Raw genomic sequence first — 15,467 nt, 5'->3', positions numbered from 1 at the left:
GCTTATGCAGCTAGAGAGTAGGATTAGCTCTACATAACATCAGGAAACAGGCTCAGAGTAACCTGAACAAGGTCACTTCACTAGTAAGGAAAGAGCTAGGATTCAAACCCAGGTGTGACTGACCTCACAGCCTGCTCAACTGGCAGCTATGGCCATAAGTCTTCTCTGGAAAAAGATTTGGCTAGGTAGATGGATAGATGGGGGGAAAAAAAAAAGAAAATAAGAGATGAGCTCACAGCTGATACAGAAAGAGAACCTAAAGGACCCTTCCCACTAGGAGGCTTGAGGCCGTCTGGTCAGAAGCTGGAGAACTAGTGTCCATCCCTTCTCCCCTCACCCAGGACAATGTCCTTGTAGCACCTACCTTCTTCAGAGAGGTTGTTCTCTTTGGTCTCCTTGTCCATCTGACAGCACCAGCCTTCCAGCCGCTCTGTTTCTGCCTGCAGTAGCTTCAAGAACCAGTAGCCATCTCGGCGGCAGGTCCCTGACTGTGTTGGCTCTGCCGGGGAGCTGGAGGAGGTCTCAAGCCAGGGGTCGGGTGGGGGCAGTGACGATGCCTCTAGGGCAGGGTCGCTGTTGTCTCCATAGGAGAGGTTGCGCTTGATCTGGGCAATCTTGGGGGCCTGCCGAGGGCCGGCATCAATGCTGATGGAGTTTGAGTTGGGGTGTGGGGTACAGTCTGGGAGGCTTCTCTCAGATGACTTACAGCTCGAGTCATTGGCATCCTGGGTATCTGAGTCGGTGTCCCGTCGGGAGGACATGCTGTGAGAGGGGACGCTGCTTCTGTGGGTGGGGGGTGGAGTGGGGTCGGGACAGGAAGAGATAAGAGTCACCAAGAGAGCCAGAGATCAGAGGCCACCCCAACCCGGACACACGGGAGACAGAGAAACGGATGCATCATCTGCTCACCATGCGCCTGAAGCGGGTCCCACAGCCCCCGTCTCATTCTCTGCTCAGCCCTGGCCCCGCCCACACCCACACGCATACACACACAAGGACAAGGTCATAAGGTTGTCTGTTTGCTGCAGCGGGGCCAGGAAGACCACCAACATTGGGGTAGCTCACGTCTCAGCCCAGCTGTGGCCCCCTGTGGGCTGATTCATCTCACATAGCAACTGCTCATTTACCCACCCACCTGCCTGCCCGGCCTCCCATTCCTGGGCCACAGCCCACACCCAAACCCAGCTTGGTTATTAGAAATTCAGCAAGGAGAAGTGGGTTAGGGAGAGCAGGAGGAGAAGGCACAGGGGAGGTGAGAGCAGAGGGAGGAAGAGGAGAGGGGAGAAGCAGCCACCACCTCCATACGACTTACCGCCAGTCGTCCTCTACCTGAACCCCGATGGACTGGAATTTGGTAGCGAGACTGGGCTCCTCTTTTGGCACTGGCTGAATGCAGTCAACCTTATTGAAGGACAAGGACAGCAACGGCACGGAGACAAAGACAAAAATAAAAAACAAACACCACACTTGATGCTGAAATTCACATTAGTGGGACGACGCAAACGGACATTTGGACAGACGAACACGAGGCATGCGGACACTGCACGTGGGCCCAAGGCCGGACCAGGTTAAGCCGGGCACTGCTCATTCGCGCGGAGGCGGGCAGGAGGTGGGATGGGGTGGAGATGACTGGCTTTCCCTACTCTGAGGAGGGTGCCATCACATCGATCGCTTTGGGTCCGTTGTCCTCCGAGAGGTGGGAACCGTTCCTTCTAGTCCTCTCCTTTACACGCATCAGAGAGAGAGAGAGAGAGAGAGAGAGAGAGAGAGAGAGAGAGAGAGAGAGAGAGGGAGAAAGGACGACGAAAGAGAAAGAAAACACACACACACACAAAGCCACAGCCGTTATCTGGTGTAGTTGAAGATGGGGCTGTCTCAAGGCAACAGTGTTCAGTTCCCCAACCCTGCAGCTGAAGGACAGGCTGGAGGTACCTGTACTAGGGGCAAAACTTGGACAGCAGTTCTGGGTTTGAAAATGGTCACCAATGGGAAAGATGGCAAAGTCCCTGGACTCTATAAGATGCCGTTCCTGGGCCTCACTCACACTTGGCTGAGGTTACCTTTAGCACTGGTCTGCCTGGGAAGCAGTAGGAAGGGCCAGGGCCAGGGCCAAGTGCAAAGCTAGCACTCTCTGTCTATACTCCTGTGAAGTAGAAGGAAACACAGCAACGATGATGCCCTAGGCCTGCCTTTCTTTTCTGGGACAAAGGTGTGTGGCCATGGAGTAGCCACGCCAGCCCTTCCATGATTGTCATGAATGAGGGAGAACCCACACTTGACTCAGGGCTTGAGGCACAAAGGAATGGGACAAGGGCTGCCAGGTTATCCTTGGAAATTGGAGACTCTCCAGTCTCTTGGCTCTATGGAAGAAGCAGGGGCCAGGGAGCTTTCTGGGCCAGGGGACCGAGCACCAGGCTCCTCCCCGCCATGGGGATGTGGCCACATTTCTCCTTCAGCAAAAGCAAGCTTGGGAAATGCAGCATCACTGGACAGGAGCACGGAATGGGGGTAGAGGTGGATCCGGGAAGGGGAAGCCCAGGATGGGCCCAAGAACTACAGTCCTTATCCCTGTGTATACTTCTGAGTAAAGGAATCAAGGATGAGCCTAACTCTCCTCAGACCTTCCAGAAAGGTGAGAGCATCTGGTTTAGCCAGGAGAGGGCGGAGCTACCCAAAGACTCTGGGCGGTCAGGACTAATGGTCAGAGATGAGGCTACTTTCTGTGTTCCTGGGAATCCCTCCTGGAGCACTGTATAGGGCAGGGGCTGGATCCCTCATGAAGGAGCCCAGAAAACAGGAGCGTCTCCTGGCCAACTCTCTCCTTATATATGCAGAGAAACTGAAGTCCAGAGCTGCCTCTTGGGGGGGAAAAATTTCAGGCAAGTGCAAGAAATTGCTCAGTGAGCCTTGTTTGGTCCATTCAGTCCCCTTTGTGTACCACGTTCCTTTGGCATTCTAGTGCTTTGTTATCTACTTGGCTATGTCCCTGCTCAGGGGCGGCTGGGAAAATGGAGATCCCTTCCAACCCTAAGCCACAATGCACACCACCTTCATCTTCTTGACTGTCCCCTGGGGTTGAGGCGGGGTGGGGGGTGGGGGACGGGAGCAGTTCCACCTCCTCAAGCTCGTGGCCCACTGTAGCTGCCTTTTCTGCCAGGTGTGCTCCACTTTAGTCTGGAGGTCTAGCCAGAGCAAGGAGAAACCTCTCAATCTGGATTTAGAGCAACTCTTAAAAACTGCAAGGCAGGGCCCAACTTTTCCCAGCTCTACAGATTACTGACACTAGGTGCATGCAGGAGGTGCAGTGAAGCAGTGGAGGGGAAGCTAGTGCACCCTGCCCTGCTGTGTGTCATCATGGCCATGGGTGCAGAGTGAGTTGGGCTTCCAGTGAGCAGACCTGGCTCTGGCCACTTGGTCCTGGAAAGTTATCTCCCTGGATCCTTTCCCATGGAGGGAGGCATCTGGAACGGCATCACACTTCTCAATCTGACGTAGGCCTGGTGCCTTGAGCCACCTACCTGTCCCCAGGGTCCAAGAGGGCTCTGGGCAAAGTTCCCCTTGAGTATCCCCTGTGGCTCAAGGGCCCTGGGTCCTGGGCCCCGGCCCATCCGTGTCTATGCTCCACGCTGCTCCCACTGCCAAGTGGGACTGTGGCCTCCACACCCGAGTTGACCTTGGATTAGAGAACTGTTAGGCCAGTCCCGCCTCCCACGCATTGGCTGGCAGGGCAAAAGGTGGAGTGGACAGACAGACAATGGACAAACAGCGGACAGGAGATGGCTGGCTGAGTGTAACTACATTCACTGGGATGACCCATTGGAGGAGGAAGGACAGGTATCCACGGTTGCAGACTTTGCAGCACGTGTGGGCAAACTCAAGGAAAGTATGGCTAATGGTGGAATTTGATTTGGCCACTTGCGACTAGATCCCCCCAAATACACAGATAAACCACTTTCACCCAGGAGACGTAGTGGGCCTTCACTAGATGTAATTACACACAGACAGGTGCACAGAGCGAATTGATGACACAGAGTGCAAAAAGGGGCCCCTACTTGTATTCCTATAGATGACAGTTTCCTTTTGGGGATGGCCTCAGGATGGGATTCGGAGCTGGTCAGTGTCCCTTGTTCACTCTTCAGAGCTGCATATTTTGGGGGTGGTTCTGGGGCCTCAGAAGCTGAGGTGACTCCACCCCGTGTCACACTGGGCGGTCGAGTACTGCTGTCCAGGCTGTCCGACGAGTTGCTCAGGCCCGACTGGCTTGTCACCTCACTCTTGTGGTCCTGGCTGTCCAGGTAGGTATCCTGGGCAGACTCAGTACTGCTCTGGACCGTGACTGAGATGAACGGCTTTGATGTGGTACGTGGAGGGACCGGTGGTGGGGTCTTCTTATACGCTACTAGGCATGATGAACCTGCAGATGGATGAGAGGAGGGCAAGGGACAAGGTGAGGCCCCCCCAACTCTCTTAAGCCCCTTTCAAGTCTGAAGCCCTACCTGACCTGGCTCTAGCCCTGGCCTCAGCAGTTCCCTCAGCAAGGATTTCTGGAGCAGGAGAATGAGGATTAGACACAGCAATGACCAAGACAGACATAGGCCCTGGCCACCCTCATGCTAGGCGCCAAGGCCAAGTCTAGTGGGGGAAGCCAACGTGGACCAAAGACAACCTCCACCTCACCACAGTCACACACACAACGGTATTATCTAGCAGTGGAATGGGCTAGGAGGTGAAATTCATGGTGCCGGAGGCTGTGACAGAGCCTGACAGGGGAGGCAGTGACAACAGAGTGAAGGTCAGGACGGCTAAGGAATGGTTGACCTTGCTTTCCTCAGGCTCACTGAGAGACCTACTGCTCCCTGCTACTGCTCCTTTCCTTCTACTCTACCTTCCCTCTACCCCTGTTCTCTCTACTTGGATGTCCCATCTATGTCTGAGCAAAGACCAACACATCCCTCAGGGCCCAGCTAACCCTTTTCCCATCTTGCCATTCCCATCCCACCTCCTCCTCTTGTGTGAAAACCTATACACCAGTTGCCTCCCTCAAGACACCATCACATCTGGTCTGACTTCCCGTTCTCCACCAAGATTCAGGGAACCAGGACCTGCCATGGGTGGGAGTTGATGTAATCTTTGAATCCCATTCCCAGCGTGTCCTAGGGCTGGCTCACAGTAGGGGCACAAAACACCAAAGGCCCACAGATGGCTTCTTAATGCTGAACTTTTTGCCCAAAATGGAAGGTGCTTTTCTTCTTTTTAAATGTGTTTATTTTTTTGAGAGAGAGGAAGGGAGAGGGATAGAAATTGAAGCATCTATGAGAAACATCAATCAGCTGCCTCCTGCATGCCCCCTACTGGGGATTGAACCTGTAACCTGAGCATGTGCCCTAATCAGGAATAGAACCAGTAACCTTTTGGTTCAGGGGTCGACACTAACCACTGAGAAAGACTGGCCGGGCTGGAAGGTGCTTTTCAAACAGCAGGAGCTACTTGCTGTGAGGGGCTGAGTTAGACCCAGTGGTTTTTCTCAGCATCTTAACCTCAACTGCCTTTTCCCCATGAGGACTGGAACAAGCCTCTCCATGGGTCCAGGCCAGGCTGGGAGCAGGAGCCAGATGAGTGAGGTTAAGCCTAACCTCAAGGAGCTACCAGTTATGGAGAGGGCGAAGGCCCAATGGAATCCCACAAAACGAGGCCCAGGTGCCACAGGGGCTATGGACAAGACACAAAATCTCTCCATCTGTCACTATGGATTATCACTAAACAAATCTAACAGAATGGCTAAAATAAAAAACAGTGACAACACCAAATGCTTGCAACGATGCAGAGAAACTGAATCACACATACTGCTAGTGGAAATGTAAAATGACATAATCACCCTGGAAAATGGTTTGGCAGTTTCTTTTAAAACTAAGCATGCAATTACCATACAACCCAGCAATTTACTCTTGGGCATTTATTCCATAGAAATGGTAAAGTGTTCACAAAAACCTAAATGATCATGGCAGCTTATTTTGTAATCACCCAAAACTGGAAACAATCTAGATGTCCTTCAGTGGGTGAATAACAGTAAGAAACTGGTACATCCAGACTATGGAATACTACTCAGCAATAAAAATAAATGAACTATTGATATAAGCAACAAGTGAATAATGCCGAGTGAAAAAAGCAATCTCAGAAAGTTACATACTGTATACTTTTATTTAAAAAATTCTTGAAATCGCCTGGCTCAGTGGTTGAGTGTCAACCTATGAACCAGGAGGTCACGGTTCGACTCCCAGTCAGGGCACATGCCTGTGTTGCAGGCTCGATCCCCAGTGTGGGGCGTGCAGAAGGCAGCAGATCAATGATTATCTTCTCATCATTGATGTTTCTCTCTTTCCCTCTCCCTTCCTCTCTGAAATCAATAAAAGCATATTTAAAAATTATTGAAATCACCTAATTATAGAGACGGGGAACAAATTGGTGGTTGTGGGGCAGCTTGGGGGAGAGGGTGATGGACAAGAGGTGGGATGTAAGTGTGGTTATAAGAAGGTGACAAGAGGAATCCTTGTGTGTGTTAATTGATGGAACTGTTGTATCTTGACTATGGATACATGAACTTGCACAGGTGATGAAATGACAAAAGACTAAATACATGCACAGTGATTACACAGGCTGTATCACAGGGGTTAAGGCTCAGACAGGCCCAGGGCTGGCATGGCTCCTACTGGTTTCTGTTATAGGGGTGGGAGCCAAAATTTTACCGCTCCTCAGCCACTGGTAGGGAGGATGGGTGGGTCTCTGATTAGCTGAGGGGCACTTTCCCCCAAGAGCTGGACATTGAGAGCAGAGTGCTGAAGCCAGGACTCACTGGGGATTTCAGGAATTGATTTGTCTGTGTTTAGGGATCTGTGTGGAAGAGGGAACCTCCCCACCCCAGGATACAATGGGGTTGCCCACAGTCTGGGGTCTGGACTGAATGAGGACTAACTTTCTAATCTCGCTCTCAGGGTTGTCTAGGCCCAGAGTCCTGACGTATTCTCAGAGGCCGTGAGCCCTGGCTGAGGCAGCCACTCAGACAGAAAGCAACCTATCGGGAGGCCAGGCCAGATGGCCAGATGCGATAAGAGGAAAAGTGAACTTATCTTGGATTCTCTGTCTCCTGGGGCACAGGTCCCAGCCAGATAGGCAGTGTAACTAACAGAGAGGATTTCGGGGCCTCATGGGCTCTCTGGGTGGCAAGCATCCCTTGGCTCTGAGCACTGTCCTCCCCAGGGCATGGGGATGGGACCTGACTGCATAGGACACCTCTCATTTCACATGTGTGAAATGTTAGTTACACAGGCCATCGCCTCCCCAGCCCCTTCCAACATCACACTCCAGCCATCCTGTGTTTCTCATACCCATTACACTTCCTCCCAGCTTTATACATGTTGTTCTTTCTGCCTGGAAAGCTGCTCTCACCTCCTCACGTTTCAACTGTCATCCTCAGAGAGGCCTCCTTTGATTGCCCTCTACTCTCATATCACTCAGGATCTCCATCAGAGGACCTATCACATTTGTCTTAGCTCATTTAGGGATTTGCTTGATGATTATAGGACTAGAACAGTTGGGGGAACTCTTGTCTGTCTTGGCACAGCAGGTCGTAATCTCAGGCCAAGAGTAATACTTCAAGTACAGAATGCTCTCAATAAATATTTGTTGGATAATAAAATTAATCTCATCATTGATACAAACCCTGCACCCAGTTCCCAAAAGTCACAGTTATTTAGTGAAAGCTCCCAGCACTTTAGTATCCAAGGTTCTAACTGCCTCCCAAATTTGGACAATTTCGGTTTGGTCCTATTCACCTATCTGTGCAGTTTCATTTCCTGTCCTCCCACTCCCCAGCATGCTTCTTGCAGCATCAGAGAGCCAAATGCACTTTCCCAAACACAGCTCACTCTTCATGCACCCAAGCCTTTGCACGTGCACTTGTTTCTGCCAGAATTCCTTTTCATGTCCTCCCTGATTCTCATACTTCACCCAGTTCTTCACCCTGTTCTTTCTGGCTCAGGCAGAGTCTGCCCCTTTCCTCTCTTTGTGGATCAGCTGGAGCACTCAGGGCTGTGGCCATGATTCTGAGTGTGTCCTGTGTGTGTCAGTGGACCAGTGTCCAGCCCAGAAATGCACAACCAACATTTGCCAATTAAACTTTAGAAGAAGCAAGTGCCCCAGAGACCCAAGATGTTGGACTTGGCCAGACTGTGACTATTGCCCTTCCTGCCCTAGGGAGACATTGTATGTGCCACAATTAACCCCTTGGCACGTAGGTCCAACTCTTTGTCCATTCACTCTGGAAGACGTTCAGATTTGCCTTGGAAGCCTAGAAGTGAGCATCCCTCCGGTGTGACCATCTCCTCCAGCTGGTCCTTGTGTTTTATATTTTCAGAGATCCTGAATGAAGCATTGCTGAGCCACAGCAGCATGTGTACACTGAACCACCACCCCCAGGAGCCACATGCTTCCCTGCCCCCATCATGGCCATGCCAATCCCTCATGCCAAGGTTCAGACAGAAGCCAGTGTGTGACGCCTCCTCCATGCAACCTGTCCTGGCCATAAACATCCAGCCCAGACTCCCTGCCCCACACTGTACAAGTCCTTGCTTCTTCTAATGAGTCCTTTTGTCTCATTTCTGCCTCTGCCCCAAGATTTTATCCAGCAAACCCTATTTATTATGCCAGAATAAATTTTGTTTCTGCATTTTGTTTTTTAATGTCAAGGTGTATAAGATGGCTAAACAAGAGCTTCAGATGTTCAGAAGAGGGGCTATGACTGGAGGACACAGCAAACCCAGGGAGCTGGCCCCCTGCACGTGCCTTGGAGGCCAAGATGCACTTGCTAGTAGTCCTGAGGCCTAGCATAGCCCTTGTGCTTGCTGGTTCCCAGGGGCCCAAACTGGGCAGGGGACTGAAGAAGAGGTCTAGAATAGGGACGGATGCAGGGGACCAGACTGTGGGAGCCATGACAGCAGGCTTTACAGAAGAGGCAATGGGGCCCACTCAAGGCCCCACATGAAGGGACAGAGCTGGACGCAGAGCCAGAACTCCTTAAACTCTTTTTGCTGCCTCTGCCAACCTTAGGAATAGGCTTTTCAGAGGGAGGCTGAGGACCTATAAGATCCCATGCCCTCTCTCACTGCATAACCTGTCAAACCACACAGCTAAATCCAGCAACTCATTTGTATATGGTACAAATAGTACTGAAGACTCCCACCCATCCAGCCTCAAATTCCTCCCTCTTTCCCTTTGCTTCTTCCCCCAAAGCAGGGGAAGCTGGGAGAGAATTCAATTAGCTAGGTCAGGATCAGGGACAGACTGCCTTCTCAGAACCACTTTCCTATTGGCAGCCCATGTGACCCCCCCTTTCCCACTGTGTCAGTCTGGAAGTCACATCCCTCACTGTGCCTTAAGAGTTAGTTTAAAGTTATAAGCAAGTGTTCTTTTCCTGGTCTCTTTAGTGCTGTGTTTTTCACATTTTTGTGCTTTTTGTTGGTGATTTCTGTTTAAAATGCCCCCCTTCCCCAAGTGTAGTGCTGAAGTGCTGTCTAGTATTCTTTAAACTGAAACACACACAAAACAAGGTTACATGCTGATTGGTGGGTGAAAATCAATCAAGGCTTTCAGGTCCCTACATTTCCCCTAGGAGCAATGGTTCAATATTTGCTATCTCAGTGTTTCTGAGACTTTATGAACATAACTACCATGAATAATGAGAATTGACTATACTTTGGCCAAGTGAATCCTCCACATGGGTATATGTGAGAGGTAGGTCTGTCATTACCCCACTTTAAGGTGAGGTTCAGAGAAGTGGAGCAACTCATCCTGGCTCATCTCCCAGCCTAGGCAGTGCTGGGGCTGGGGCTTGAACCCAGGTTGCCTGAAGGCTGACCACTACCTTGTATCCTATCCATTGCATTAACTCAAGTGAGGGTCACATGGAGGCAGCAGCCTTGAGTACGTTAATTGTTTCACTCAGCAAATGGGGTGAGATATCCAATATACTGTGTGTAGGAGCCAAGGAGATGACAGATACGATGATAATGATGATGCTTTGTGTAATCATGGGGTGGGTCCCTGTAACTCCTGTTACCGTGGTTTCTGGATGAAGGAAAGAATGATCACTCCTTGGGACATCCTTTTGGGAAGACATTAAGGTTGACTGGGTCTGGAAGGAGAGACACTGAGTGACAAGGAAAGGCAGTGCTTTCAGGGAGGGGATCCTCTCTGAGCAAAGAAGCAGGGCAGCATAGCCCAAGATACAGGAAGACAGATTTGAGCAGGGCACAGCTTGGCAAAGTGGAGTTTAGATAATTTAGCTGGTGAAGGGAAGATAGGGACAGAGGCAAGGAGGCCTGAGAGGGCTACCTCCTTTTAGATGAGGTCCGTGGCTTCCTGGAGCCATCTGGGCAATGAAAACGGAGGCATCTTTCTTCTGCACCTAGAATCCCTCATAAAGTCCCCCTAAACTAGCCTGCAGTCAAGAGGATTTTACAGCATGCAGACCTGACAGCAGCTGGGAGGGTGTATCACTTCCTATTTCAATAGCCCAGTGCACTAGGCAGCGCTGGGTGAAGTGCTAAGGCCATGGCAAGCTGAGCATGTACAGCATGAATCTGAATCCTCTCCTCCCCCACATTGGCCTAACTCTCCAAGAGGGACACCATGTACTCAGTTACATACTCCAGAAGCCTGGGAATTTGCACTCCCTCTTCCTCCTCCTCCCAGACAAAAGCACATCTTACAGGGACCTGCTTCTTTCATCCCCAGCAGACTGGTCTAGGCTTCCACCTTCTACCCCTGGCCTCCTTGCTTTGCTTGTGGCCCAACCCACCCATAACCACTCTCCAAACAGCAGTCGGAGGAATTTTTTTTTTTTTAGAGGGACACCATGTACTCAGTTACATACTCCAGAAGCCTGGGAATTTGCACTCCCTCTTCCTCCTCCTCCCAGACAAAAGCACATCTTACAGGGACCTGCTTCTTTCATCCCCAGCAGACTGGTCTAGGCTTCCACCTTCTACCCCTGGGACCCCTCAGTCCGCAGGCCGACGCTCCATCCACCGAGCCAAACCGGCCTCGGCCGGAGGAATTTTTTAAAATATAAATTGAATTGCTTCCTCCCCTTTCTAAAGCTTTTCAGAGGCTCTCTACTTCATGAAGAAGAGACTCCACATTGCCTACGTCGGCCTACAATAGGAACTGACCCATGCCCTCCTTCTCCAGCCTCAGTTCCTACACTTTCCCCTCACTCATTCCATTCTAGCCTCACCAGCCTCTTGCTACTCCTCACTCTAGACACGTACCTACCTCAGGACCTTTGTACCTGTTATTCTCTGTTTGAAGTAATTACCCCCCTCCCCACTGCATGCTTATTTTCTCTCTGCCACCTTTCAGAAATGGTTGTTTTTCAAACAACTTACGATGCTCAGTGCTTAGGGTTTGTTGAGCTCTCATTCTCATGATCTCATGCCCAATTTTAAGCAGAGTTGCTCAACTCTTCCTCCTACCAGACTGTGTGTGTGTCTCTGTCTGTATGTTGCTTATTCTCATCCTGATTTCAAGTCTCAGCTCAGATGTCACGTACTCAAATGAGGGACTTGCTGACCACCATATCTAGAACTGTTATGCTTTCTCTGAGAATCCTGTTTGTTTTATTCAAGTACTGATCAACTGATTGGTTCACTTGTCTTTTGCCTCTCTTGCCTACCAGATAAGGATCCTGAGTATCTTAATACAGGTTCCCACCCTTGGAGACCTTAACTATCACATAAAATTAGGATGCCTTCTTAGCACCAGGCCCAATATATTGCTGGGCTCAGTATTTATTGAATGAATGAACAAATTCCTATTTGATAGCTGGGTAAAATGAGACTCAGGGAAACTGAATGATTTACTTCTGACTCTTAAGTTGGCTCAGACTTTGAACTCCCTTGAGGTCAGCCTCCAACACACTCATAGACAGATACACACACACAATCTGGTGGGAGGTAGAGCCTTGAGCAATTCTGCTTAAAGTTGGGCAGTGAGACTGTGAGAATGAGAACTCAACAAATGTAGAGAAGCTCAAGACTTGGCTGGAAAGTGTGTAAGGAGGAAATTCCAATCAAGGGAAGTTGGCTGAAGGTGACCGCCCCTAATTATTCCTTGGCCTTTCCAAACAAGTCTGTATATGTATGGATGGACCCTTGGGAATTTGCTGGAATATTTATGCGTAATCTTTAGATGTCCTTGCTTAAAGGACACTGCAGACGCATGTGTCCTCCCAAGATTACTTACCCTACTGATTGTATCTAAAATATAAATTTTATCCCCAACTGCTGTTACAAGAAAAGCCTGAAGAGGCAGGCGAATGGGGCTTTCTGGTCCCTCTAGCCAGGCAGTCCCTTAGCCCTCTCTTTCACAGCACAACCTGTGTCAGAGTAATCATTCATCTGTCGCTCAGGGTCTGCTGGTCAGCCCTGGCAAACAAATCCTAACCACTGAGCATCAGAAGTTGTTTGAAAATAACCATTTCTGAAAGGTGACAGAAAGAGAAAGTAAGCAGTGCTTCCAGCAACATTTTCCAGGCAAGGCATATCATATGTACAGATTTAAAAGCATCATTACTGAGTGAGTCCTGGGCCAGGTGCTACTTTACTCCAGATACAGGCCTAGTAGGGGAGATATTTATCACTGATGTTTTATAGATGAGTGGCAGTGTTACAAAAGCTCTGCTTTGTGAGGCCACACTGCAAGGTTCTAAACTCAACACTGGCCATGGTGGGCTGTGTGTCTGACTACCTGACACAGAGTCTGATCCTTTCTGAGCCTTAGTTTCCCCAGCTGTAAGCTAAGTGGACTGGCTTTGGATGGAGGTCACAGTTTAAATGTCTACAGGAGACCAGGCATCTAACCCCTTCTGGCCCAAAGCTGCCATGTAGAGATGTGGGTCCAGCATTGTTAGAGCTACCAAATGTGTGCAAAAAGCCAGAATTTTGGACTTACAAAAATAAACAAACCTCTGAATTTTAAAATAGAGTTAGTTAATTCAAAGTTTTAAAAAATATTGTGCAGGTCCATGCTTGTCACCTACCATGGCCTGTAGCACACAATTTGTGACTGCTAGAGCAGCTGCCCTCAGACCTTCTTGCTCCTTCTGAGGCTCTAGCCCAGGGGTAGGCAAACTTTTTGACTCGAGGGCCACAATGGGTTCTTAAACTGGACCGGAGGGCCGGAACAAAAGCATGGATGGAGTGTTTGTGTGAACTAATATAAATTCAAAGTAAACATTATTACATAAAAGGGTACGGTCTTTTTTTTTTTTTAGTTTTATTCATTTCAAACGGGCCGGATCCGGCCCGCGGGCCGTAGTTTGCCCACGGCTGCTCTAGCCGCTCTCCCCCTGCTCCCAGAAAGCCTGTCTATAAGAGCCTCTTCCTTGGAAAGGCAGGATACCCTTGGGAACCTTGAAATTGAGGCAGTCAGGAGGTGCTTCTGGTGGTGTTCAAGTCCAGTTGGGTGAAAGCAGAGAAAGCCCCTTCTGGGTGGCAGGCCAGGTCTGGTTCAGGCTCTTGGCACCAGGACATAGGTGGCAGGAGAGCCCCATCTGGAGCACAGATGACCATTCCCCATAGGCCTGGTACAGCTGCCTAAAAGGGACCTGCTTGGTTGCCAGGGCCACATTCTCTGACCCTCTAGAGACAGCTGCTCTTCAGAAGCATTGTTCACACCCCAGTTGGGGTCAAGGGTGTGAGGGTTTTTGTCCTGACATGTTCAAGCCAGAGGGGCTATAGGAAGGGATTAAACAATGCTCCCCACATGAACCCTACAGTTCAGGTCAGGTGGTTCTCAGAGGATGGGGAGCTGCTCATCAAAAGACTTCACAAGCCTCAGAGCATTATTCCTGACTGAGGACTAGCCATGAAATGACCTTGAATTAAGTGCTTTAATTAATGAACTGACCTTGCATTAAGTGCTTTAATTATATTAGCTCACCAACTCGTCACCAGGCTTATCACTTCCATTTTAAAGAGGAGAAAAGTGGGGCTCAAAGAGAAGTGACTAGCCTAAGGTCACAAAAAAGGATTTGAGCTCAGCCTTTCTGATTTAGAGCCAGCTGCTGTTAGCTACTACTTCACCACACTGCCCAGGGCTAGAGTTAGGTGATACCTAGCAGGATGTGGTTGAGCTCTTGGCTAGGCTAGTTCTCTAGTCAGGGCTACTATGGACCCCTATCCCTGGGTTTGATGATTTTCTCTGAATGAGTTAGATGATGGAAGCCTCTGTCTCTGCTGGCCATGGGGGCAGAGGTCTGGTACCCCCTGGACCAGAACCTGAGCACATGGAAGAGAAAGGTGTTCAGTCCTGCCTGTGACCTTGGCTGCCCACTGTCCCTTCCTCAGGCCCTTCTTCAGATGTGTGGTCCCAGACATCCTCTCACCAGAAATACCAAAACCCCTGACATGTGTTTCCCAGTCACCTAGGACATCCCCAGCTTGAAGAAGTCTCACTACAACCTCTAAGTTAAGTTCAGAGAGGTGAGGCACTTGTCCCATGTCACATAGTTGGTCTTGGATGGAGGTCACAGTTTAAATCTACAGGAGACCAGGCACTTGAGATCAAAATAAGGATGTGGAGCTTCCAAATTCCAGGGCTAGAGGAGTGGTCCTAGGAGATTGTAATTCCAGTGATTTTAAACCAGGTTCTGGAAGCCCTCAAAGGGCCGGGGGAAGGATTTTTAACTCCCACCTACTCCAGGTTTCTGGGAGCAGCACCATTTTCCTTTTTAAATCCATACAGAATGTCTACATGGTATTTTGAGACCTACTAGATTAATTTGACCTCCTCATAGTACAAACAAGAAAACCGAGGATCTGAAAGGCAAATCCCTGAGGATCAGGTGGCAGAGCCAGGACCCTTACCTGAAGTTCTGAGTGTGGGTATGTTCCCTGTCTGCACCCTGTGCCCCCCCAACAAGGAAGGAAGTTGCCTTCAGGTTCCCAGCCTGACTTCAGAGGTCAGGAAGGCCCTTGAGAGCTCTGCCCTCTCTAACTCCTGATCAGAAGTCCCCAAATAGCATTCTGTTTCTCAAAAATCACTACTACTGCAACCTGCCAGGCAACATTTACCCCTCACCCATTTTGTGTTGGAATCTGCCACAACCATCGTCTTATTTATCCTTAGAGACCCATCTGCCGAGTTGGCTCTGTCAACAGCTCTGCTCAGGGGCCCCTGCCCTACTCCCCAGGACACCTTATTACCACCACCCTTGGGGGTCCAAGCTTAAGAGATGCCAGCTTCCAAGTGGTTATTGGATCATGATTTTTCTCATACATTACAGCTATAACTACTAGTAGTGGGTGCTGATGAATTGGAGAAGATGGGCAGAGTTACTGGCTGCTATGGCTCCAGTCTAATGCAAAAACTTGACGTATACAGCCCCTGTCTGATCTGGTGAGGTAGTGGGA

The 15,467-nt window shown here is 49.9% G+C and overlaps 1 protein-coding gene across 5 annotated transcripts in view; it reads right to left on the bottom strand.

Moving 5' to 3' along the window:
- DLGAP4 (DLG associated protein 4) overlaps positions 1–15,467 on the bottom strand; it is a 74,280-nt gene that overhangs the window by 14,716 nt on the left and 44,097 nt on the right. For 4 of the 5 annotated variants that reach the window (XM_023754454.1, XM_023754455.1, XM_006089501.3 and 1 more), the window contains 3 exons: positions 4,053–4,414; positions 1,313–1,401; positions 365–783 (listed from right to left, as the gene is read on the bottom strand). In XM_023754454.1, coding sequence (XP_023610222.1) covers positions 365–783; positions 1,313–1,401; positions 4,053–4,414 — 870 coding nt within the window. Of the gene's footprint in view, positions 1–364; positions 784–1,312; positions 1,402–1,643; positions 1,724–4,052; positions 4,415–15,467 lie in introns of all 5 variants that reach the window. The other variant, XM_023754457.1, reaches the window with a different exon arrangement.

Source organism: Myotis lucifugus, unplaced genomic scaffold (assembly GCF_000147115.1).
Source record: "Myotis lucifugus unplaced genomic scaffold, Myoluc2.0 scaffold_60, whole genome shotgun sequence".
NCBI lineage: Eukaryota > Metazoa > Chordata > Mammalia > Chiroptera > Vespertilionidae > Myotis > Myotis lucifugus.
The sequence above is the reverse complement of the archived record's forward strand: the minus strand, read 5'-3'. Positions and strand labels throughout refer to the sequence as shown.